This window comes from Labrus mixtus, chromosome 7 (assembly GCF_963584025.1).
Source record: "Labrus mixtus chromosome 7, fLabMix1.1, whole genome shotgun sequence".
Taxonomy (NCBI): Eukaryota; Metazoa; Chordata; class Actinopteri; order Labriformes; family Labridae; genus Labrus; species Labrus mixtus.
The window spans coordinates 3471319-3496843 of record NC_083618.1 but is presented as its reverse complement, the minus strand read 5'-3'; the positions used below and the strand labels follow the sequence as shown (position 1 = coordinate 3496843).

At 42.1% G+C, this 25525-nt stretch overlaps 2 protein-coding genes across 5 annotated transcripts in view; both read right to left on the bottom strand.

Annotated features, from left to right (window-relative positions):
- Positions 1–314: 314 nt before the first annotated feature.
- The window catches only part of LOC132977512 (MICOS complex subunit mic25a-like), a 291593-nt gene continuing 266382 nt past the window's right edge, over positions 315–25525 (bottom strand). Inside the window, exon 10 of the mRNA XM_061042130.1 lies at positions 315–326. The gene's annotated coding sequence lies outside the window, so the exon portion shown is untranslated. The remainder of the gene's footprint in view (positions 327–25525) is intronic.
- The window catches only part of LOC132977505 (plexin-A1-like), a 178636-nt gene continuing 157705 nt past the window's right edge, over positions 4595–25525 (bottom strand). Inside the window, exons 20-32 of one of the 4 annotated variants that reach the window (XM_061042116.1) lie at positions 24718–24952; positions 20964–21112; positions 19269–19525; positions 16416–16482; positions 12792–12938; positions 12324–12483; positions 11913–12016; positions 11456–11564; positions 9614–9804; positions 7289–7458; positions 6776–6988; positions 6531–6681; positions 4595–5423 (exon numbers count right to left, since the gene is read on the bottom strand). In XM_061042116.1, coding sequence (XP_060898099.1) covers positions 5328–5423; positions 6531–6681; positions 6776–6988; positions 7289–7458; positions 9614–9804; positions 11456–11564; positions 11913–12016; positions 12324–12483; positions 12792–12938; positions 16416–16482; positions 19269–19525; positions 20964–21112; positions 24718–24952 — 2049 coding nt within the window. In that variant the 3' untranslated portion in view covers positions 4595–5327. The remainder of the gene's footprint in view (positions 5424–6530; positions 6682–6775; positions 6989–7288; positions 7459–9613; positions 9805–11455; positions 11565–11912; positions 12017–12323; positions 12484–12791; positions 12939–16415; positions 16483–19268; positions 19526–20963; positions 21113–24717; positions 24953–25525) is intronic. The other 3 variants (XM_061042119.1, XM_061042118.1, XM_061042120.1) reach the window with 3 other exon arrangements.

The window sequence follows — 25525 nt, the reverse complement described above, 5'->3', positions numbered from 1 at the left end:
CAGAGTGGGGGGGGGGGGGGGGGGGTGAGCATCTTGTGCTTTGTAAGGAATTTATCATAATGTTCGCACTGCAAGATCATTTGCCTCTTGACAGGATCATTACGAGATTCAGTGCTCCCACGACCATTACGCAATTTCAGCGTTCCTCCTTGGATGGAATTTTAATTGAATTAGCCCGGCTGGTTACACATGGTGCGAACGATAACATTTTCTGTCTATCTGGGCTCATTGAATCTGTGGGGAGGGGGGTAGGGGGGCTAACGCTTTAAGGCAGGCCGAGGAAAAAAGGAAAAGGTGGTTTTGGTTCAATCAAATCTGCTTTCTTCTCTCTCTGTTCCTCCATGCCTTCTTGTTCAGCAACAATACATAGCATGAAAATCACTGGGCTAGTCTTTCTCAGCCTGCTGATGCTTTGCTGTATTAACAATCAGAGCCACTCTTCCATGTAAGTGCCCATGTAAGCTGAGGGCAGTGCGAGCATGATGTATGGTTGGGGGGTAAATGTGTTAGTATTAACACCTCCGGAGAATAAAAACCTCCACCAGCCACTCAAGTATATTCCCATCAGAATGATTAATGATGCGGGTCCTGTTATGAAAGAAGAGAGAGCGAGAAGGGAAGCTATCACGCTGCAGGCTGACAAGAGGGTTTCTCTTCACTGTGAACATTGTGAACCGAAATTCTTTGATACTAAATGACACAGCCCATTAAAAGGCTAATTTATGCTTGGTATTAATAGAAACATTTAAGTTCCAATGCTACACAAGCTTCAGTACATCAATTAGAATAACCTGTGACACGGTCAAAAACACATTTCAGAAATTAAATAGTAAAGTTGGAAGGGAGAAATAAGAGAAATAAGAATTTCATTCAATCTTTCACATTTTAAATTCTTAATAATTGTTGTGCTTTGCTGTCATTTCTTAACTGTGTTTCAGTTTGAACAGGAGGTTTGGCCTGTTTGGTCTGAAAAACAGAAGGGAAATTTCAGACACAAAAAAGCATTACGCTAAAGGAAAATGCTATGATTAGAGAATTGGCTCACAAAGGTTGAGTTATAGGATCAAGTTCAGTAATTTATGACCTGTGATGTCATCGTATAGATCAACAGCAAACAGTAATGATAATGCTGAACTTTACAGTCAAAACAGATCAGAAGTGAAGGAAGCGATTTTATCTAGTTGCTAAATTTATTGTTTACGTATAATTCAAGAGGTATTGCTCCCATGCCCATCCCATATGAGTGGTAGAGATAAATCTTTAAAATGTTTTCTAGCACACTAGCTAGAGAGCTAGCATGTTCTTAGATAGTAGGCTAAGTGTTACCTTCCCAGTTCGAGTTGTCCTTTTAGTTAACAAGAATCTGTGACTACACTCAAGGTTAACTCATGCAGATTCATTTCCACTCTGACTTTTTGTGGCTGTGTTGTTGGTTGAGATGCTATACATCTCTTAACTTATTAACTTTAGCGTTAATGTATTACATGTATGCTGTAGTTAACACACAGGCCTGGCGTCACTTCATTTGTAACCATTGATGATTGCAAAGGTAAGAAATCAAATGTGTGGAAAGGAGTGATGCAGGTATTGGATATAAAACATTAATCACAGTAGTGTTGGCCATAGCAAGGTGTGTGATGTGGAATCATATACTTATTTCTACAGTACAATATGAATATGAAATGCCATTGTAAGAACTGTAACAGTTTTTCTTGGTTCATGTATAAAATCCATTAAAGTCATTCAATAAAAATCCCATGACACATTTTATTTAGCAAAAAATGTTTAATCTCTCCTTGATGTGTGTTTATTTACAAGTAGTAAATCTGCAAAATAGGAAATAACATAATATTTACACAATGAATGTTAACCTGCAAACTTGTGACAGTTGCTTCAAGTCTGAAACTCTGCATGTGTCGGACTTATTGTAGTATAAATTCCTTTGCCCGCTCTGTCCCAAATTCATTTGATTTGTGTTTCCTTGGATTCTCTGTAACTTCCATTTCGAAAACGAAAAGAAAGAAGGGCAACTACTGAATTATTCAATATCAGAGGAAAGCAGGAAACAGCAACAACAGAAAACAGAATGGTGCCAGGACTTGCATTTTAAGTTTTGTCAGGAAAGTGTGACAAAGCATGTGTAAACCGCTCAGAATTAAACATGATACACATTACTGTGTGCTGAATCTGCTCACACTGAACACAGTGGAGTACATTCAACTTCTGTATTTGTTCTGATTTGACAGAAAAACAGTTTATAAACCAGTGTGTCTGTCAAACCACAGTCAGCATGTTGTTGATGTGACAAGTTGTAAATCAGCAGCTAATCCTCGCTTCCACCTGATGACACCGACCTCTCTTAGAAAACATACATGCTGTATACCATCGATACACACAAATCAACTATCACACCAAAACAGTGCAAAAATTAAAGTTAGGTTAAGATTGTTGGAAAGTTTCTCTAAAGATGGGCCCCAAGTTGCAAAGCGGGTCAATCTAAAAGGCAAGTAATCATGCAAACGATGAACAAGCCATTTTCCCCCCAGCAGCCATTTAAATCAACTAAACTGCAACCAGAGTACGACACAAATGGAGCATGAACCTGAGGATAGATTGACAATGTCTTTCAAAAGCCTGACAGATCACCAACTGGGCACTGAGGCCCTGCTCGGTGTCTGTGTGTGTGCTTCAGCATGAAGGGAGGTCCTGCTGTACCGTCTACAAGCACTGATTGTTTACTAATGTTTGTCAACTAGACTCAATATATTTTGCAGTTATCTCTTTAACATACATGATTCTAACAGAGGTTAATGAATGTGCAGCTGAAAAGCTGATGAGGACAAATATTGATCCTAACATGGGCAGGGTGGTCCCTAAAGACTGAGTAGAGAATGAAGTCCCAACAGGGAAATCCAGATGTTTTAGCTGCATGTGTTTGCACCTGTAAAAAGTAATGTCACATCACAGACAGGTAAAGAGAATTGTGTGTTGATATCGGGAGTTCTTTTCACTTTTCTTGGATCTGAGAGGAGTGTTTTTTTTTTAGTTTTTTTTTTTTTAAAAGGAGCCTGGATTAAAAATTGAGAGTAACAGTGTTTATGATCAGCACAAAATGACAGCCCTAATGTTTGACAGAAAAACAAGGTACAAGAGTTAAAGCAGCAAGTCACAGTTCCACCACAAACACACAGATGCTCATCTGATGCAACAATTTCATTTTGATCCTTGAGATCAGGAAAATAAAACCTTGAGGTCGGTCAAGTACTTCAACTTCAGGCAAACTAAAGAGAATTTCGTCTTCTGAGTACCGTCAAATGTACAATTTACACGTCGCAAAAAAAATAAAAAGACATAAAACAGAAATAAAAACAACCTGATTACAAAAGAATGGCAAACAGCTTTTGTTCATCTTGGAAAAAGTATACAATTTACAAATTAAAACATCAACAGAAACATTACACAGACCACAGTTTGGTTTTTCGGCAAGCAGAAAAAAATGAATCGGAAAACATTATTTTTCACCACAAAGTCAAAAACCCTGACTTCAAGACTTAAAAAAAAAAAAAAATAGAAACAAAGAAATCCTTTTAAGAGAGCGGTAATAAAAAAAGCTTAAGCCACACATGGCAATAGGCTAGTTCTGAAACAAGAGCTGCAGGCTAAGGGGAGGATTACTCAGCCTAATGAACAGAGGTATCTCACCTCCATATCTTTCTATACCCCCCCATAGATAAAAAGCTAAAACCCCAGTCTCAAATAGATAGGTTAAAGGTGGAGAGAAACACTCGATATCTTTTCCTTCCCCCTGGATTCGGGTATTAACATTTGGAAATGAAAGACAAAAGTGGCTTTAGGCTGAGTACAGCTTTTCCCTCTTTGTTTCATCACTGAGGGGCTTGGCTCAGCTCGACCTGACCTCAGTGTGGCTCCTGTAAACAGCATCAGGGAGCGCCAACACTTTGGCTTCTCTAACAGGACTGTGTCAGAAAGTTAATGACCCTTCAAAGGATGATATCACAAACTCAGGACCCCGACAGATAGATATGATGGCTGGGTGCTGTTGGGGTGAACGGGAGTATTTTCAGGTAGTGCAATGTAGCTACTTCATTGTTGAGTCACTAAACCATGATCCACTGAACCATCAGTCCTCAAACCAGCCGTGGCGCAGGATACTAGCGTGGCCATGATAAAGCAACAATCCTGTGTGTGTGTGTGTGTGTGTGTGTATATATTTGGTTTTCTGAAACCAAAATATTGCACTGATTGAATTAGAAACAACAGCAACTGTATGTCATCAAAGTGACACCATGAACTGTGCTAAGTGGACAACTTTCTGTGTCGTCCCACTTCCCACTTTTTTTCCCACAAAAAAAAAAAAAAAGGATCTTATGATGGGTCCAACAATTCTTTTCAGTCACGAGGCAAGTTCATATTCAAAATCATACGGTAGCACATTCCATCTAACAAATTGTCTTTGCACTAAACAACATTCAAAGAAAACATGGCACAGTACGACTTTTTTGATTCTTTTTCGTTGTTTTTTTGTCTACGTTATTTTTCTTTTGTACTTGAAATATCAAATCATGTTTCATTGTTGTATTTGTTGGCTCAAAATGAAAAAAGAAGAACAACCAAAAATGTTTTCTCTCTAATCTTTTTTTTTATGTAGCTGTATTTATATAATATCTATATTGTCTTCCTTTGTAACATTTCTGTAAATTGTGCAAATTCAGCAGTAATACAAGTGGCGAGAGATCAGAGAGTGGGCAGTCGATTACATTTATACAAAAAAAAACTAACATCCTTTAAAAATGTGACACCCGTGGAGTCACATTACCTTGAGAGCCTCTCTCCATTGGCTCATCATGTCCTGCTAATGACGCCATATATGGAGTTCCTGTCCAGGTTTCCTTTGTTTCTTTCCTGACCATGGCGTCAGTACAACAAAACTCCTAAAATCAAAATCAAGCAAACAACAAACACCAACGTCCACAATAATCTAATGCTGTCAGTTGACATGTTTCTCCATGTGTCTGTGTGTGAACAAGTCCGGTGTCCGAGTCTCTCACACAGACACCAGCCCACACACTGTTCAGGGCTGCACACAAACACACACATACAGATGTAAGCGCACACAGGCCCGCCCATCTCTGCTGAACCCCCCCCACCCTCGTTTACAGTACACTGCTTCAGTCTTTTTGCAGTTCATCTGTCATGTTGTGGGGGTTTGGAGTTTTGTTTGTTGTCCGGATGAGAGGAGCGAGAGGGAGAGACAGATGGAGATGAGGAGTGAAGAAGAAGAGGAGATTAGAGGTGCTGGATGGTCCTCAGCTGCTCAGGGCCATTGTGTCGATGACCTGCTCCAACTTGCTCCTCAGTCTCTGTCTCCTCGCCTGCTCGTCCCGCTCCAACGCTGACAAGATCTGAGGATGCAAATAGAGAGAGGAGGTCAGGCAACTTTTGCTTCCAAACATGGAGTCATTTTTTCCCAGATCAGAGGACATCAACATCCCACCTCGCTGGATCAGAATTCATGCATGTAGTTCTTTCTTTTACAAAGCCATGAATCAAAGAATGCATATAGTAAATAAAGTAAGGTATGAAACTTTTTGGGAGGTTGGAATAACATGTTACCTTCAAATGAACACCCTTCTGATTCAGGCCATACTCAAGATTCTGCTGCTTAAGGCTGTGTTCACACTTTCAGCGCCTTTTGAGCGCTTATGTGGGAGTGTTCTGTAACCATAACAACAGGATCTAGTCTGCGGTGCAACCGCGCCGGAGCCGGCCGGAGCACGACGCATCAATTTAGCACAGAAAAGAACAAGCGGGACGGGAAGTCAGACACCGATACAACATTAAAACATCCGGTTTATTTTCAGAATAACACCCTCCGTTTTGATGGTTCAGATGGTTGTTTATGTGTTTATAAGGTTTGTATTGACTTTTATACCACGAACATCGTATTATCTCGTGCTGTCGCGAGTGAATTTGTTAAATTACCGCAGAAATTCCTTGGGGAAATTCCGTTTTTGGGCAACGGTAACTAGGGACGTCACCCAGCGGTTTTCTGAAAAGTTTAAATAATTCAACTGAAAAAGGTGTCGGGCGCAGCGCTTTTTGAAAAGGCGTCATCCTTTTTCATTTTTCCATAGGCTTGTATGTAAAAAAGGCGCTGGCAGTTGAAAAAAGAAGGTCTTTCTTTTTTTTTTTTTTGCATGTTCTATCCACCTAATAATTCCAGTATTCTCAGGTGTCAGCTCTTCCAGACTACTGTAAAGCTGCTGTCAATCAAACACAGCACTTAATAAGACTATGGATACCAGGCAGGCCAGGAAAAAATCTGGAAAGGAAAGCCTTAAAATTCATAATGTATAAAAAAAAGAAACCTGTCTCTAACAGGGACCTGTTTTAAATAAAGTCCTGCTTATAAGCTTGAGATATTTTTTATTTCAACATTACAGAAGTGTGCAAAGCTTCAGGAAAGATGTAATTATTGAGTTTCTCCTGAGTGTCTTTAGGAATCTCACCTCATCCTTGTACTTGACAATGTAGGAGTAGATCTCATGTAGGGCTGACATGCTGTTGAACTGGTTTGCATGCAGGCGCGACTGCTCTGCGAGGTACGCGCTCATGTCCTGGTCACTGATGACCGGCATCCTGGAGATGTCTGAGTAGTACCTGGAGGAAAAAAAAAACCACACACATCAGTTCAGATCTTGACAATTTTTTTTTTAAACATCTTTCAAAAAAAATGTGACTTTCGTCTTCCTACCTCTCTACCCAGTTCTTATAGTTGGGGATGTCTTTAGCATAAAGCAGCTTGTTGGAAGGCGAGTCTTTCCCCAGTTTATGCTCTGATGTTGAACAGGAGTCCATGAAGGTCTGAGCCACCACGGACAAGCAGGCGTCTGTGATGCTGTTCTTATGGATGTCAAAGACAAACTGCGGGTTCTTGATCACGTTCACCCAGAACCGCAGAGGAAGACTGGGAGGATTGAGAGAACAGAGGGATGAGGTGGAGAAAGATAGAGGACTCGACAAGCTGTGCAAGGTGCAAAGAGCACTGCAGCCTGAGTGATAAAACACCTGAGGCAAGCGAAATAAGGAACACTTAACATTCTGCAGAACTGTAAAGTTTTGCATTATTGCTGCCTTAAGAGTAAACTTTTTCATACTACAGCGCGTTTTCCACAACACTAATGAGACACAAACCAGCTACTTAATACTCGGAAACATAACCTTTCACAGCGGGCACACACACACACACACACACAAACAGACTTACCAGTTGCTCTTCCATGTGTGCCGTACATCGGAATCTGATATGGAGTGTTTGTCTGCCTGCTCATCCAAGAAGTCAAACATGTACTTGATGGCGAGAGGCAGAGCGCTTCCTCTGTGCGCTGTGCTGAAGATGGTCTCAAAGAGGTCATCCACAAACTTCTGGAGTGTACCCTGAGCACAAGAACAAACACTGGTTTAGTACGTTTGGAAAAAAAACCTTGAAATTTCCTTGTGCTTATGGAAGATGTATGGAGACCTTTATGTTCCTATTAAAATTATGTTGAACCCCCTTTTGAAAACACTAGCTATGTTCTGTCTATTATGGAATTCATGTTAGAAAATACATTAAAACACCAATAATGACTTATCTGAGCCAATCAGGCAACACAAGGTTGTACAGGGAAGGATGTTAAGTTGCAAAAATACACACTTGTGCATGCACATAACAAGGAGGATTTGCGTTGACCACTTAGAAACAGTCTATGTGTGCACCTTCTTCTTCTGTCCGTGATGGTCTGGCTGAAGGCGTTGGCTGTGAGACGCAGGTGTTTGAGAATGACAGAGCTTTGCTTTTAGTACTCCGTCTTTCTGAGAGTTTGTGATGGTGCTAGTCAGTGTTCTTTACAGTATTAGGATTGGGCCCAAGGAGAGTTCATCCTGAGGCTGTTCTGCAATGTTTTTCAGCACATCACACAACTCCGGAGATTCTGAATCCTCAAAAAACTCCTCTGAAGTTGAAACAATTTTCCCCACAAGCCGTTCACTGTCTTCCCTTCTATCTTCCAAGCATCCAGGCCAACCTTTCCACAAAGCCTTATTTAATGCAGCAAGAAGTTGAATCTGCGTTTTCTTTTCGTTCACACACGTTCACATCCACAAATCAGCTTCCTAAACATACAGAGCTGTGGGGGATGAATTAAACAAGAACAAACTGCAGCGATCTGGTTTCCTACATTGCCTTCCCCTGGCTTATATTACCCCTAGACGAGGTAACACTGATGCCGCTAACCTCGCACTTTCCCACCTGGAGCTTGAACAAAGGAAATCTGCAGCTAATGAGTGAAATGTTGGGGGGAAGGGGTGAGCTGAACCACCAAGATAGTTAGTATTTGTAAATGAGAAATAAAAGCCTGAGACGTACGGTACACTTTGCATTCTGCTGCTGCGCAAGATGTGGCCATGGTGTTAAAGATGCATGTCATTTTGTGGAGCTTAACAAGTATGATTAGACTTTTCATCATGACTAATCTGGATGGTTTAGTAATACATGATGTTCAGTGCGATGCATATAGAGAACACTCATTCTCTATGTCAGCATCATAGGTTAAAGAGGACTTTGATTTAAAACGTGTTAACGACTCCATTAATGACTCAAACAAAAGAGCAGGGCATGTTCTGGAGAAGATGTGAAACCAAACAGGCACATTTCAAACTGAACACATATTTGTAATGCTTTCTTGCATTGGTTATAGAATGCAGTATCAAGGTAATATGGTGAAAACAGACCTGAAACTGTAGGCCAATGAATCCTTAAACTATTCATTCTCGTTTCATCCCATTCTTAATCATTTCATAAAAACTGTGATATGGGCCAATCGGATACATGCAACTGCAACTTTTGCTTTGCAGGACATTTGTGCATCAGATCATACACACCAATAAACTGACCCACCTTTCAGGTGCAGAACATCTACAAACCTCACTCAGACACTTTTCACACAGCTCTGGTAAAAATGCTACACTGCAGCAGCCTCAACTGCTCTAGAATCTAAAATAGTCCCAAAGGCTGAGACGTCCGTTTCACAAAACATTTTAACAGTGATGTGAACTGTATCAAACTTTACTCAGTGGAGGTTACTCAGGGATGAAATCCACATAGGCTGACTGTTGTTTCTCCAGGACACAAACACAAACTCTGACTCCAAGTAACCTTTCAGATCATCATCTGAAGACACACGCTGCATAAGAAGCTGAGCACAGGATCCACAGAGTGGTCCTGAGGACATGGAGGGATGTGTTGAGTAATGATCGCAGAGTAAAGGCCTGAGCCTAAAAGCCCTCAGGCTGCCAACAGAGGGCCCAGTAACACCAACAAAACAACTCAATAGCCAAAGGTCAACCTCCTAATTAAGACACACACACACTCAATCCTGTGCATATGTGTGTCTTTGTACAAAAGGTTATGAAAAATGTTAATGAGCTTCGAGACCATCACCAAACAAAGGTCAGGGGTAAGAGCTGCTGGTGGAGAAGACAGATGTGGGGGTGCAGGGTTCGTAAGGATGGAAGGTGTGTAAATGTGTGTTAATCTACATCTTCTGGATACCTTTGTGGCTAGCAGTCTGGTCAGGTAGATTTCAGACACCATCTTGCTGCCTCTGTCCCCTTCCCTCTGGTCCGAGTGGTCATGGTTCTTGACCAGGTGCCAGAGTTTGGTGCCGCTCTCGAGGTCGGGGGTGATCATGGGTGTTCGTGAGCGCAGGCTGTCTGGACTGCTGGCTGTCCTCAGCATGCTCTCTGTAAGGAGGAGATATGAGTTTAGTTACAGAGACGCAAAACCTTCAAGACATTTAAAGATACAAAAAGAGTCAAATATGTAATCCTTTCTATTATCTTGTGTTTTTTAAACAGGGAAAGGAGCAGTTAGGAGGTCAGAGGCCATGTGTGCAGAACTACACACCTGGTAGTCTTTAATTTTTATATTATGAAGGAGGTATGCAAGTCTCTTGAAGAAATTGTGTTTGATACAGTGAAATAGGTTTGCCATTTAATCAAGACTTTTACAGAAAGTAAAATGCATCTAATATAAGACATCCAGGGCCTCTGGAGGAGAAGAAAAGGACATTATTAGATGTAAAGGGATGATAGTCTAAAGTGTGTTTCATTCATTTCTACTTCATCATCATCTCAAGAGGCACAGTCTGCAAATGAAGCTACCTGAGAATAAAAACCATGAAAATACTAAATCTTGAGCGCCTACAAAGAGCGAAACCTGTGTGAAGTTAAAAGCATTTCTAAAAGGTGACAGCTGCTCCTGCTTGCATGTCACTCTTTCATTCCAGAATAAATTTGTCTGTCACTCTCTCTCCTTCACCCTCCTCCCTTTGCTTTGTTGGACAGTGATCCGCTATTTTTGTGACACGGAGCATTATGTTTTCACTTTTTGGAATGCCTGTCACTTCAGTGACAAAGCAGGAAAGGATTGAGAGGTTCAAAATGTCACAAGAGATCGTGGACCAGGGAAGTATGAGTAGAAACGGAGGACAACTTCACTCCAATCCTGAACATGGACCTGACATTGTGTTTTGACATGACATGTTTGCAACAGTGAGCTCCTGTTTTGAACACAGGTAACTTTGATTTGGACTCTTTGGATAATGTAATATGATGAATTCTTGTATTTTGGCACTTTTGCAAAAGAGAAATGAGGAGCAATAAAGAATCAATAAAAGGGCTTTACTTTCAGCCAGCAGTCGTCCTGTGTGAGATATCTCATGAGACTTAACAGATTACTGTGACTTTATAGAAATATTACTACTATGCCACTAATTATTGTGTAACTTTAATACATTATATTTTTATTTCTGAAAATAAAGGCAAATCATATCTGCTCAATATAAACATTTTACAAGAAAAAAAATAAAAATAAATTATGAACAACTTCCAAAACAAATGACCAGTCTGAGTGTAACGATGATTCTGTCAATTAAAGTATGTTTGAACTTCCAGTCACTGCAGATGTTATAGGAGGGGGTAGGACCAGAAACTTCTTCCTAACCCTTTTGAACATGAACCATATTATTTGAGCGAGTTATTTATTTGTTGCTATGGATCCTGAGGATCCCGTTGCTTATACTTTTTATTTTGTGTTTGTTATATCTTAACATGTTCAATAAATTGACTAATACAAATGTTTATAATGTCTATTAATACATACTAGTTAGAAAAAGAGGCAATAAATAATCCACCAGTTCTTCATCTAATTCACCTAGATTAGTTGAAAGGCACTAAACTAGTCTGCTGACATGACGTGTACATATTTGTGTGTTTTACAGAGTGTTTAGTTGTTATTCCTGTTAGCATTACATTCACACATATTATAAAATGAGACAACGCATGCTTACACTTGTACTACACACAGACGCACACACAGTCAAAACAGACACACCTTCTCTCGTACCGTATCGGCTGAGGGACTTGGTGAATGTGGAGGAGTTAGAGATGTTGTAGGCTGAGTTCTGTTTGGGCACCAGGGCGATCACAGAGCCATCTGTCACCTGAAACAGGATTTTCAACATCGGTTATTATCACGGTACAAAAGGTCCAGCAGCAAGATTATAGTCCAGCCTCACTAAAGATCACTGCGCTGATGATATTGTCTGTTTACTCAGTACAGATTTATGTAAGTGGCCTTTGAAACCAATCAATGCAAATGCATTAAAAATTACATCTATGACATTGTTTCCTTAAGTATAGACTTAAAACAATAAAACACATGACATCAGTTTCTGCACTTGAATGAATTTTTAAAGCAACAACTGTGTGCAACCTAATCGATATGGAGTAACTGCTTGACAAGACATGGTGCATCATGGGACTTGTGCTATGCTTGAGCAGCAGGGTACCTGGTAGTGAGCCAGGGTGTTGAGTCTCTTCCAGTCGTTGTCTATCTTTGTGGTGACGTCCTCGTCTTGCAGGATGATGCGAGCCATCCTACCCTGCCGCCATTCTGTCAGACACACACAAACACACACATAAGGAGATACGGGTAAGATTGTGTCCATGTAAATAGCAAAGTTGTTTTCACTTTCTTCAGAGTAAGATGACAAAGTTAATTGAGGGATGATTGTAAATGGGTCTTATTTGTCTGACTCCTCTCTCTTCTATCTATTCTGCTTCAGAATAGCTTCTCCTGTGTGAAGGGCACCCTCCTGCTTCAGAGAGCCCTTGAAATTATTCCAGATTCACCCCCCCTGTGGTAGTGCACCTGTGCTTGAAATGTGTTCTTTGTGTCTTTCTGTTCTCTGTCTCCTTACCCAGGTCCATGTCGGAGGCCTTGGGTCTCTGGGAGTATGGTGTGCCTTTGTACACGGCGTCCAGCAGCTTCTCCTTCACCTGCGTCACCGTGTCACAGTTCAGGCTCTTCACCGTCACCTCCGGAGCGTTCTCGTTCTCTGGGTTCACACAGTGCAGCGTCTGCGGAGGCAGAGGTCAGAAAGAATGAGTGAAAAAAAAGTGGAAACCTTAGCTATATATGTGAAGAAGCATGACCCTGCATTGATATTTGACCTAAAACTGGCACTTCATGCTGCAGTCTAGAATCAATAATCAACTGCGGAACAGTAAAGATGTGAGTCTTTATTGGCTTTTCTATTGTAATGTAGATTGGCAATTCTGCCACAAGTCACTGTATCAGTGGCTCTGGTTTTTATCTTCATCACCCTAATGAATACAAATGTGTGACCATCCTGTCTGTATTCACCAATATGCACACAAATACTGACCAAAGTCTTGTAGTCAATCTGCTGCCTGATGAGTTTGTCCTCGCTGAGGGAGTAGCGGGCCTCTCCTGTGATGGAGTCTATCGGTCCCTTCTCCATTTGCTGCTTCATGGCACAGTACAGCATGAAGAGAGGCTCGCCAGCACACTCCTGGAGGCAGGGAAGAAGAGACACAGAGGGAGAATAAGTAGGGAGAAGGAGGAAGGTGGAAGTGAATGACCAGGGGAAAAATACAGGCTGCTAAATGCAACTGTATAAAAACTTTACCAACAAAATAGTACACAAAGCAAAAAGTGTGTAGCTCTGCTGTTCAACTCTCCAATTATATTTCTAATCTCCTTTAAGCCAATCACAGGCTGAGCAGTAAATGACGAGGGCATGGGGGCATGGTCTGTGTTGGCTGACAGCTTGCTGGAAACGAACAAAGTACAGCACACACACCATTTCTCTCCCAGACACACTCTCCAGTCTCTCCCCTGTGTCTCGTCTTGAAAAAAACTCTCTTTGTAAATCTCTGTTAGTGTGTTTGTGTGTGTGTGTGTGTGTGTCTGTAAGTAAGTGAGCAAGAAGGAGAGGAGAGTGCGTGTGTGTGTGAGTGAGTGGCAATTGATGGAGGAGTTAATAGAAGGTTAACGACTGAGGGGTAAAAAACGCTTGGAGAAGCACTTTGGTGTGTGAGACGTGTCAACCAGGCAACGAGCGTTGGGATGTTGGGCCTCCGTCTTTCATTCCTTCGCTCTCTCTCTCTCTCTCTTCACACCTCTTTTTCACTCGCTCATTGTGCTGGCCTGCCAAGTCAGCGCTGCCTGTTTTTATAACTGCTCTGTTCCGCTTTAAAAGATCCTTCTGGTTAGATATCCACTAATAAGAATACACTCGTATTTCATACTGGGTTTGTACTTTTCATGTGCAATGATGTATTATCACTGACTTTATTTTTTGGCTCACTTTAAGTTCTTTAGATGATTGCTGAGCTGATCTGAGGGCTGAGACCACTTATAGGGTTATCAGATATCCTGAGGGGCCTTGAGATAAAATAGTAGATAAGCAAATTCTGTTAAACATGATACATAACTCAAGCAACATTAGGACAATATAAATCTTTCTACAGAGCGATCAAGAACCTCTTATGGTCTTTGTTCAAATGAGTCTAAAAATCTTACTGACCTACAACCTGAATCTGTTTCAAGTGAACATAGTGACCTTTGAAGGATCATAAGTAAAAGACTGCTGTGTTTGTGTTTCTAAAAGGAGACCTTACATATAAAGACATGTTGACCTTATGGGATAAACATTGGTATTTTTTACATGTATGTCGTAACACACCAGATTTCTACTTTTCAAGAAAATGTAAAATTATAAGTTTGCACGTAAGCTGCCATTGATGTGTACACCGCAATGCACTCTGGGTAGTGACATCAAGTGGCTGCGTCAATCTTTTCCCCTATACACTAGCCTGAAGGAGGTGAGAGTGGAGCTAATACTTTGGTGTCTGTGCAACAACTGCTTGTAAATGTGAGAGAGAGAGAGAGAGAGAGAGAGAGAGAGAGAGAGAGAGAGAGAGAGAGAAAGGGAGAGAGTACCCTGAGTGCACTGCAGTGTATGCAACAATGGCGGCCTACGTGTGAAATTTATATTTTAAAATTGTCTCAAATGTAGAAAGCTAGAGTGTGTTTTTGTTACACATGTAAAAGATACCAGTGTTGATCCAATATGGTCAACATGTCTTTATATAGGGGATTCCTTAAAAGACAATTTGTTCAGGGATATAATATAAATGTCTGTAATTATTATTTTTTAATCATTTCACAGTTCTCTTCCTTTGATGTGCCATTTCCGCCTGGCAGAGTGAGGCAGAGGAAGTCTATTGCCAAGTCCTGCCCTCACTCTTCAGACGGCCACATTCATGCTTCAACACGTCAGTCATTTTGGTGAGCTCGCTGCTGTCAGATTAACTCTGTGGGAAAATCTAGCACTGCCTGCTTCCTGTGGAGAACACACAGCACACCAGCTGACGTCCTCTACACAACATTAAAAAACCAGTGTAGTGCTGCAGCTTCAAACTTTTGTCTACAGCGTACTTCTGCAGTGTAGAAATAAATCCTCGAACACTATGTTTAAGAACGGCTCATGTTAGATGTTCATATAGCGAAGCTGTGCTTTTTACAACAGTGTCTTGTTGCTAACGTTAAGATACATCCTCTTCCATTGAACTTTACTTAAACCAGCACATTATCATACAGCATCCTCTCAACTGAACCCAAAGCAACACACAGCCCATCTGGTGCAGTAAAAAAGGAACCACGTGTTTCTTTCAAACCAGCCGATGCACAAGAGGACAACCTTAACCCTTAGAGTAAGGTAATGGATTAAAGGTTATTTTCCTTACTCCTGTTCCCTTTGGTAAGAAAAAGCTTCATCTATTTCCTCCCTTTGAACAACGACTTGACCTTTACCCATCTCTATTCACACCTGGCTGAACCTTGAAATTGTTCCAGGCCTTTCTTTTATGTGACCCTTAAAAACTCAGGAGAACGAGGGGGGCGCAGATTTGTCAGGGGTTAGATGTAAGCTGGCTTGGTAACCTTGCTGTTAGCTTCAGCCAGTCTTGGCTTCAGTGCTCACTTTTTCCAATCCTTCTACTTTCCCTCCTATTTCCTCTTACACTCTTTGTTCCTTGTTGGAAAAAGACAATTCTCCAACATATCCTCTCGTCTATCAATTATCACTTATTTTCAACTTTCTCTGCATTCCTTCATCCTCAGTATTGTTTTTCTTGTCTGAAGTTAGTCAACAGCTAATGTAAAAGATTCCCAAGCAGCTTCCCTGCTAGCCCACTCCCCTGTCTATGAACCCAATTATGGCTGTCCAGTCGCACATTTAGAGCCAAGTTACAGACATAAACGCACACCCAGATGCCAACTGGGACCCCCAAGGGCTTGGCTGGTTGCTGTCCACCAGAATGTATGTCCTGGTGGGGGCTTAAGACCCCGCTGCAAACTGATTAGCCGCAGCCATGTTTGAATTTGGAGAATGCATGAGTGGAAACAAGAATTTAGCACAGTTTAAGCCCCAATAATTCTCTCTGATTCCATATCAGAGGGACAAGAATTCAAAAAGAGCAAAAGAACATACAGACACAGAGACGTACAGACAGAGAAATGAGAGAATGCATTCGTGTAAGATCTCTGGTTTCCTTTTTTGCTAAGCTCCAAAGCTCCGAGGGGGGATACAAACGCACAGCTATGCATACACACACACTTACACTCTCTCTCACACACTCACACACACACACACACACACACACACACACACACACACACACACACACACACACACACTTTCTGGCTTCATTCGAATCCAGTGAGGGACACAAAGAGAGGACAGGTTGGTGTGACGGGCTACGGCCATCACAACAACATGGCCAGTTGTGTGTGAAGAGCGCTTCAGACCGCAGATCCCGAAATTCAGAGAGAAGGAGAATTTACCACATGAAAGACGGAGGTAAGGGATAGGTAGCCTGCTGTCTTATCTAATGCTGCAGCTGTGTATGTGTGTTTGTGATGTATTTTGATGTTCTCAAACAGCAGTTGTGTGTGTCCTGTCTGTGTGAAAGACAAACTTTACCTTGAGGAACTTGTAAAGCAGGAAGGTGAACCAGTTGGTGAGCATCTTCTCAGCGACCGACTCCGTCCTGAGGGAGAGGTGATTGGGGAAGGTGAAAGGAGATGGTGAAGGTCAGAGGGAACAAGAGAGAAAGGATGGGAGTGGAGATGAAGAAAGACAAAGAACACAAAGATGAGAACCTCACATAACCCTCTGCACTACACACTAGGAGGCTTTGTGGTCATTCACAACCTATGCTCATATTTCATGAAGCACAACTCAAACATGCCCCCCCCCACAATCCTCACCCCATGGCTATGATCTGTGTGCATCAACCAACACTTTCATCATGGGGGGAGGCATTTACACACTAGAACATCAAAGAGATCACTTAGCATTATCAATTGTCATGCGGTGAGCCCTTCAAACAGCCCCCCCCCCCCCCCCCGACCCTCACATGCAAACATATTAACTTGGCAAAACAAACCCCTCCATTTCTTTCATTGTTTCGATTCCCCCCCCCCCCCCCCCCCCCCCCCAAGCAAAACACACTCGTCTTCATTAAAAATACAGCAATTAGTATAATTCGCTAACTTCTCTCATTAATCACAAACCTGCCGTGTAATGAGGGGAACCTCTGCACGTGCACGCCATCGAGCAGACGCACGTGATCAGTCGGCGAATGAGCAATTAAAAGGCATTGTAATTACGGACTTATTGTGTCTAATTTGTTTAACAGCAGAAAGGGAGAGAGCGGCAGTAAGGGTATGTGAGGGGAAAAGCAGAGTGATTATTTTCTTCCCTCTCCGGCATCGTCCTCAGATTTACCCCCCTCGCTTTCCTGCAATCCTTCCTTTTCACATTACAGAGAAACAGGAAGACTGCTTAATTACTATTCCTTGTTTTCACTTCGATGAATGGAGGACGTATCAAAGCTCACTGGAACTGGTCTGCTGCTGGGTTACTGGGTTGTCTAACTGGGCCACATTCCCACACTTCGAGCAAACATGCTTTTTTTGTCATTAGCGAGGTACAAGATGCAAAACGGTGAAGGACGCACATTCTGTTGAGAAATGACATTGTAGGAAGATGTTTTTTTTTTCTCAACTCAAGTGTTTGAGCAACTGAGGAATAGTAACGAAATAAAGATGAAGCAACTAGGAAACTAGGCCAATGATCTAGAGAAGGCCTGTAGCAGGAATGAGATGTGAACTCCTACGCTTCCGCGAGCCTCCCTGTTTGACTGTTCAGTGCTGTTTGATGTATGTGGAGCAAATTCTTTTTTTTCAAGGCTGTCAGCAAAATCAAGTGGATGAAAGATGAGGCAACAGGGAGCAGAGGGAGGGAGGACGATGGAGGCGAATACACCTGGACAGAACATGCAGTTGGGCACTTCAGGGCATGATAGTGAGCTACTCATTCAGCTGAATATCTATTGTTCCAACATGTTGAAGTGTGAACTGCAGGGGGTTAACACAGCTTTCCTGGACGCAAACTTAGAGCATGACAGACTATAATGTTTCGTTCAGGCCCAACTTTACCACAGGGGATGAAAATCCACATAGGAGCAGACTATTAGTACTTCTCCAGGGCTTTTATGTGAATATGCATACATCTGGAAAAAGGTTCTTAAGACTATCTGTTGCTGGAAAAAGACCAAAACAGTGAGAACCATGTGTAATAATTTCCAAGCTTATTAACAGCAGCTCCCGAGGCTAGTGTAGTTAGCAGGGACAGCGTGTTGTGACCATACACCCCAAGAGGGGATAGGAAAAGGCTTCACACAGGCACACTGGCTGAGAGTCATTTATTTGATTAGATTTTTAATTAAATATCTCTCAGAGGACAAGAAGGAAGGAAAAAAAAATATATAACTTTTTTATCATTTAATGTCTAATTCCAATTTATTTGGAGTCAGGCCATTTCTCTAATTGTGTCTTTCTTTAAATATGTGTATCTTTTCCTGCCCGACTGACTGCAGCAGCTCATTTCTCTTTCTCCTCCTGTCTGTCCCTGCTCCTCTCCCATCATGGTACACCTTCCTTCTTTTTTCTTCTTCTTTTCAAACCTCCCATACCTTTTTCCTTCCTTTATTTGCCTTTAGCCCTGGTATTCCTCTAGACAATTTGCCCTATCTTTCTGTCCATCACTCTTTCCCTCTGTCCTTCTACTCCATCCCCTTTCTCTTTCAGCCTCTGCCTATGTCACCTCATATCCTCCCCTCCCTCTGTTGCTTCTCTTGCCCTTTTCCCCTCTTTACTTTTTCTCTATCCCTCATAACCATCCCCTGCAAATCCTTCTTCTCTCTCCCCTTTACATCCGCTTGTGCTTTACCCCTCTCTACCTTTCTCTCGCAGTGTGTGTGACTGCGGCTCCGTTGGGAGTGTGTGTGTGTGTGTGCGCTCAGGGGTGTAATCTGCTCTGACAGGGACAGGGTTGAAAGATAGAGATGAAGTAACGTCACATATAGTAGGCCTCTAAAAGCTACGGTCCCCGCCCAGAGCCCTCCTGCTTCATGACTTTATCTGCTTCTTTTTCTATCTCTTCCTATCTTAGCGCCTTGATGAGTATGATTAGTTGCTTTGTGTTGCAATACAGTTGCCACTGTTTTTAACAACTGAAGGGCAAAAAACAAGAAGTGTAACAAGAAGTGTATTGCTTCTTTTTTTTTTCTTTTTTTTTTTTTTACGGCTGAATGGTCAAGGTGGCCACTACTCAAGGACGCCCCAAACCAGTGAGAGGTATGATAACTAAAGGGATGTAACCTCAAACTTGAACCCCAGGTGAGGAATCTACCTGTGTGACAAGGTTTTTTGCAGAGTTCAAGCCCATTTCAACCCTGCCTCCCCCCCTTCTCCCTCTCTGTTTTCTTACCTCCTGAGTAAGAGCTTGGGGTGATTCTTGCTCTCCAGGTTTTTGTCAATGAGGTCAGACAGGAGCTGTTTGAGGACACCCGTTGCATACTCCATCTCCCCCTGCAGTGCTGTCATGATGAGAGAGGCCACGTTGCCCCGGTCGCGCATAGAGAAGGAGCGCTGCGCCTCCAAGGTGCGGATGAAGGTCAGCAGGAAGTGCTTTTTGGTAAGCAGCTGGCCAAAAAGGGTCAAGGCCTTCTCCACATTGGCGGGGACCTGGAGAGGAGGGGACAGAGGTGCAGATGGGGAAGAGTGTAAAGAGAGAAAGTGAGGGACAGTCGATGGAGGGGGAAAGTGGCCAGTGGAGGAGAGGAAATGAATCAAATCCAAAAGATGGAGGAATAGTTCAAAGGATTCAGACAATTGGGTTGAAGTGAAGAGGAGGAAAGGGAAGAAGAGGAGGAGAGAATTGAATGCAAAGGATGTTTGGAAGTAAAATATAAAGAGAGGTTAAAGGAGGAGGAAAAGTATAAGAAAGGAAATAGGGCAGAATAAAAAGGTTGAGGTTAGGATGTGGTGAGGGGGATGTGGAGAAAAGAATTGGTTGTGTGTCAAGGTGGAGAAATGGATTAATGAGTATGTGTAAGAACAACGGATATCAGATGATCACTACATTGCCATAAAGGGACACACATGCGCAGAGACAATGACAATATATAAGTATGTACAGGGAAGATCCGCCTCCAGATACGTCTATAACATTCATTTTGACTCTTGTTTTACGATCCATTATTGTTCTCTTTCCCCAGTTCTCTCTTTACTATTCTTCTCCATCAGCCCTTCTCACCTCTTCCTCCCTCAAAGAAAAGGACAGGCCTCCCCTTCTGAGGGAGAGGAACAGAGGTTTGAAGTGAGAAAGTGAGCTCCGTGCTGTAATAAGAAATTGATCTCCCTGCTAGCGCACTACTGTGGCCTGTGATTGCCTGGGCTATACAAATGAAAATCCAATGTCCCGCTAGACTTTCCCTTTGGAATACACTTGACAGCACCAGCAGATACTGAACGCCTCAAAGCGACCACCACCTTGCATGCAGGACAGTGTGCATCTCCATGTGATGTATGTGTAGTTGTGTCCTAACACAGAAAAATGATTGAGGAGTGTGTGCGTGCTGCGTAACAGCGTCCACATGGACGAGGTTCATGGTAGTGATAGAGTGTTCCATCTTTAAAGGGGAGAAGTAGAGGAGGGGGGATTGTTTTATGTGAACATTGGTTTTTCAGGAGCCTCAAACAGGCTTAGTCCTGTAAAGGCAATCTATCAGGTGTACCAGGACTCAAAGGCCCTTTGATGTATTCCATCAAACTGGAGCTTGACCAAACTGTTACTTTAAACTACATCTTTTTCTGACCATTTTTTTAAAGTCACTGAATAAAAAGCTGCTCAAGATGAAATATGTTAGGTTGAAATATTCATATTGTACAGCTCTGATATGATTACGATTTATCTCAACCCAGCTAAATCTAATTGGAATCTTAAACCGCCAATATGCATTTTATTAATTATTAATTTTGACCTTTTCCAATCCTGCTTTTTCATAGTTTTTTGTCTTAATGCAAAGATGAATTTTCACGGTTGAAATGTCTTGCATTACTGATCAAACCCTCATCTAGTTCTTGGGTGTGTGTGCATGTGTGCGAGGCGCTCTCTACTGACCCGTACCTCCATCTCCTTGAGCACAGGGTGGTCCTCTATCCCAGGGAAGAGAACCCTCATGGCGTAGGTGCGATACTCCAGGAAGGGGATTCCTGCTCCGTCCAATTCTTGAGTGAGTTCATGGATGTCCGTCTGAAGCTCCGCAAAGGCTGCACAAAGGAAAAGGTAGTGGTTACAAATATATTATTATTATGAAGGTTGTGTGACTCTGAGTTTAAAGTTATGTTCCAAGTAACAAACAGGTATCTCAGAATTAAAAAAAAGAAATTGGTTCACAAAGGGAGTCAAGATCTTAATATTGTTTTTGGTGACAATTTGGGTAATATTAATTTTTCAGTGTTGGTTTTAAATGTGTACTTCACTTGTTCCAGTGTTTATTTTTTATCCCAAAGAAACCATTGTTTCAGTGAGTTTAAAAGACTTCTCTTCATGAGCAGGAGAGGAAATTTCCAGTGGGGAAAATGTATGTTTAGAAGTATGATGTATGATGAAATAACCTGCTGTAGGTAATCAGCTGGCAAAAGTAAGTAGCAATAAAACATGACTTGCAAATTCTGACTTTCTGCTAATCTTATTCAATTTTAAATTATATTCTCAGGAATTCTGGTTTTTGTTCCAAAAGAGGGGACTGAAAAGATACACAAAAGATGAAAAGGATCCAAGGAGTCAAACTTAAAACACCTACAAAAAGTTGAAATCAACTCCAGAGCCTAACTTTGTCTCGTCATGCCTCCTTCAATGTGATTTTTGGAAACAGCATATTGTACAGGAAAAAAGAAAAAAGGCAACTCAGGTGAACTTGAGGAAAAGATGGAGGCGCGTGGAGGAGTTTCAGTGAAAAGCTGCATTGTGTGATAACTCTGTGCTAAGAGCTGAGAGAAAGAGTCGAGGGAAGGAGGAGTGGAGGGAAAAATGGAGGAAAGTGTTGTGGTACTTGTGGCTGGAGGGGCGTTTGGGATGGAATTGCACACAGGAACATGAGCCTGTGAGTACACACACACACATATTACATACTCACACGCTCCTACTACAGCACCCGCTCACACACAAACATACACTTTTCCTGTCTTGCCCCTCAGCTGAACACATAACCTTGTGCCCAGATGATTTATGTGATTGATGTGTCAATGTTTTTACACATTTTCTATTAGAGAGTGAGTGTGTGTTCTGACCCCAGTCTGTTTACTCCAGTGACTTCAACGCCACATCTAGAGGGACCAAATGGAATCAAAAATATTCTTTCACCCACAACCAATACAATAGTGCCTGTGCCTAATGCTTTCACTGGACTGCTTTAATTCTCCAATGAGGTAAAACAAGCATATATGGTTCCACAAACACTGCTGTGTGTGTGGTTTTGCGAGTCCTATAGCTGCATCCAAAATACACCACCACATGTATACTCAACCCAAACAAATAACAAACCAAAGCCCAGACTAACAGATGGCTTGTGTCACCCTATCCCTCTCCAATCTCTCCTTTTTTCCCTCTATCTTCCCTTCAACGTGACATCTCAGAGGTCACCTCTCTATCTTTTTTCCCCTCCTGTTGGCTCTCTTATGCCATCAATCTTTCTTTGGATCTCTAATAGTCCTCCCCCATCTCTAAACTGCCCCATCTCTTCTTTCCATTTCTTCGTTCATTTATTTTAAGAGTCAACATTTTGTGTGATGCCGTCTTTTACTCCACCTACCCATCCCTAATCGATGTCCTTCCATTCAGCCTCTGCTTGTCCCTGTGTTTACGTCCCCACTTTCCTCAAGTCCAACTTTGATGTGTTTCATTCATTTTTAAATATCAGCATCTCTTACTAGTTTGTTCCCCTCCTTCATTATCTTCCTATCCATCTATTCTTCAGTGGCCCCCCTCCCCTCCCTTTTCTCCTCTCACAAGTTGTTCGTCTTATTTATCGCCCTCGCTCAGTCCCCCTTCTTCCATCCATTCTGTTGTCGTCTTCCAGACAGTGGTGACAGCGGGGGACAGACAGGGTCAAGGCGCCTGGTCTCACTGCCTCACACCCCAGCCAATCATTGTTTGACCTGAGGTGTGAGGTTTTTGTGTGTCTGTGATTGCAGGAAGTTGCAAAGGGGTGAGATATGAAGACTTCAGTGTCAGAGGGAGTGGTGTGAAGTGAACACACACTTTGAGCAGACTACTTGCTAGCAATACTTGTCCTTTATATTCCTTATTTTGTTGCATTTAAGATCCTCAACAGTAGCAGTACTGCCGTTTTACAGCCGTTTGCTTCTTTATTCTACTTCTATGTTTACTGTTTTTGCACCAAACACCAGTCCTTGATTTTGTAGAAGTACTTGGCAATTAACCGATTCTGAATCTGATTAAGAGCACAGGATTTGAACACAAAAAATGTAACCTATTCTGAAAAAAAATGACCATGGTTCCATTTCACCAAACTCCACTTTATTTTCAGGAAGAGCTGATATTTTAATTTATTTTTGCCCTGACCAATCGGTAGACAGAACCTCTGTCATTGTCAGGTGACACAGAAGCTGCTGTAGTCGTTATTAGAACAGTGAACTTTGAAATGCAGTCACCGAGTCTCTTTAGTGTCAATTAGTTTACAACAAGCTGTGCACTTGTGTCAAGCTCATGCATTCTTGCCTCCATTACTCTGGCTTTTTATCGTATTTCTCATGCATGTAAATTGGTCATTAAAAAAGCTACATTGGAAAAGGATGTCACCATTTTAATTGTTCCTTAAAGCTCTGATCAATCAGCTGATTCTGGTAGGACATGCTGTTTACAAGCTCTGGAAAGTCAGGACCAAGGCTTGACTTGGTCTAACAACACTCACATAAATCTGCTAATTTGAAGAAAATAAAACAGATTAAAAAGGACCCTTTGTTTTGTATACAATACAATAGCCAATATTTAGATTATTTTTGTGTTAGAGCATTTTGACCTGAAGTAAACCCAAACCTGAAGATCTTAGGGTTCGGGTTACATCTGTGACATCCCTGCTAGTAAAACAGCACTTTTACATTTGTCATTGTTATATGTGACTTACTAAAGCGGTGCAACAAGTGAAGTTATCTCTAAAACAAATGTGTCCTGATGATCATGGTTATCAATATTCTCCTTCTCTTTCTCCCCATCTGCTTCGCTCCTTCTTGCCAGACAAACCAGCAGCAGCATCAATAGGCTCTCACTGGATCCATGCTGTCTCCTGCCAAATGAATATATGCTAATGCACTGGTGTGTAAGTCTCTCTCTCTCTCTCTCAAACTCTCCCCCTGCTTTAGCTGTTGCCAAACCCCTCCCTCATTACTACCCCTCATTTTCCCACCTCTGTGTCCTGTATCTATCTAACCTCCATCTCTCAGCACGGATGGTGGAGAGGCCAGCCAGGCGGCTCTCTCGTGGGGTGGAGAGCCAACATCTGGTGGCTGGCTCGGATCAAAGTACTCCTCTGGAAACACACCAACACCCACGCACACATGCACGCACACACACCGCTGCCACCTATCAGCAGGGGAACGGTTGGCAGTAAGAGGGAGGGAGAAAGAGAGACTGGATGGATACGACTACTGAATGGGAGCTGTGCAGCATTTGAGGTAAGCTGCAGTCAGGGAGATTTACAGAAAGTTATTTGGGGACATTGGAGTTATTTGAGGAAAAAGATGAAGAGAACTGAGCAGGAAAGAAGAAAGAAAGTAGGAGTTAACAATCATTATGAGAGTTACTTTAGAGGTTTGAGCTACTAGTGTCACACCCCTCCTGTGTCTGAGCTCACCTTCCTTGCACTCAAGGGCCACCCTGGACTCCAGGTTGTCCATCTGCAGCTGCAGCCGTTTCAGGGTGCGGTCAGCGTCTCTCGACTTTCTCTTATAGGCGATGAGCACCACAATGATGACAAGCAGGAGCAGTCCACCACCTCCTCCGATACCGATGATGGCAGGTAGAGTGAGCAAGCTGTCTGAGTAGATCTGCAAGGTCCCTGGTGAGTATTCAAAGCCTCCAACGCGCACCTAGTAGACAGACAGCAAAATTAAACTCTTGTTTGTTTAGCAGGTTGAAGAGACACAACACACACAAAAAAAAAAAATGTGGGTGTTTTTGCCACGGTGTTGGACAGAGTGCCAAGCTGAGGCTGCAAACCTTTTACACACACACACACACACGTACACAGTAACACAGGTAAATAAAGAAGAACATATACTAGCTGTTTCTGCTGCCAATAACAAAACTCTGCATGATGGGAAAATCGGGAAAAACACATAACTGCTTTTGGGCATTTTTAGATCGTCTTTATCTTTAAGAGCCAAAACCCCAATAAACCAAAATGATATTTATAAATATTTAGGGTTCTAATGCTCCAGCCAACACTGTATTTCTATTGATGAACCAAGCTATGTGTGGTAAAGCCATTATGCGGAGCAAAACTCTCGATCCTTTTCATATCGGAGATGAGAGATACAACATTCTGGCCCCATGGCTGTGAAACAAATATACATATACACAGTCATACATCCATATGACTTTCAATCATATCTCATCAAAACAGGTCTGGCTTGCAGATCAAGTGAAAAATCAACAACAAC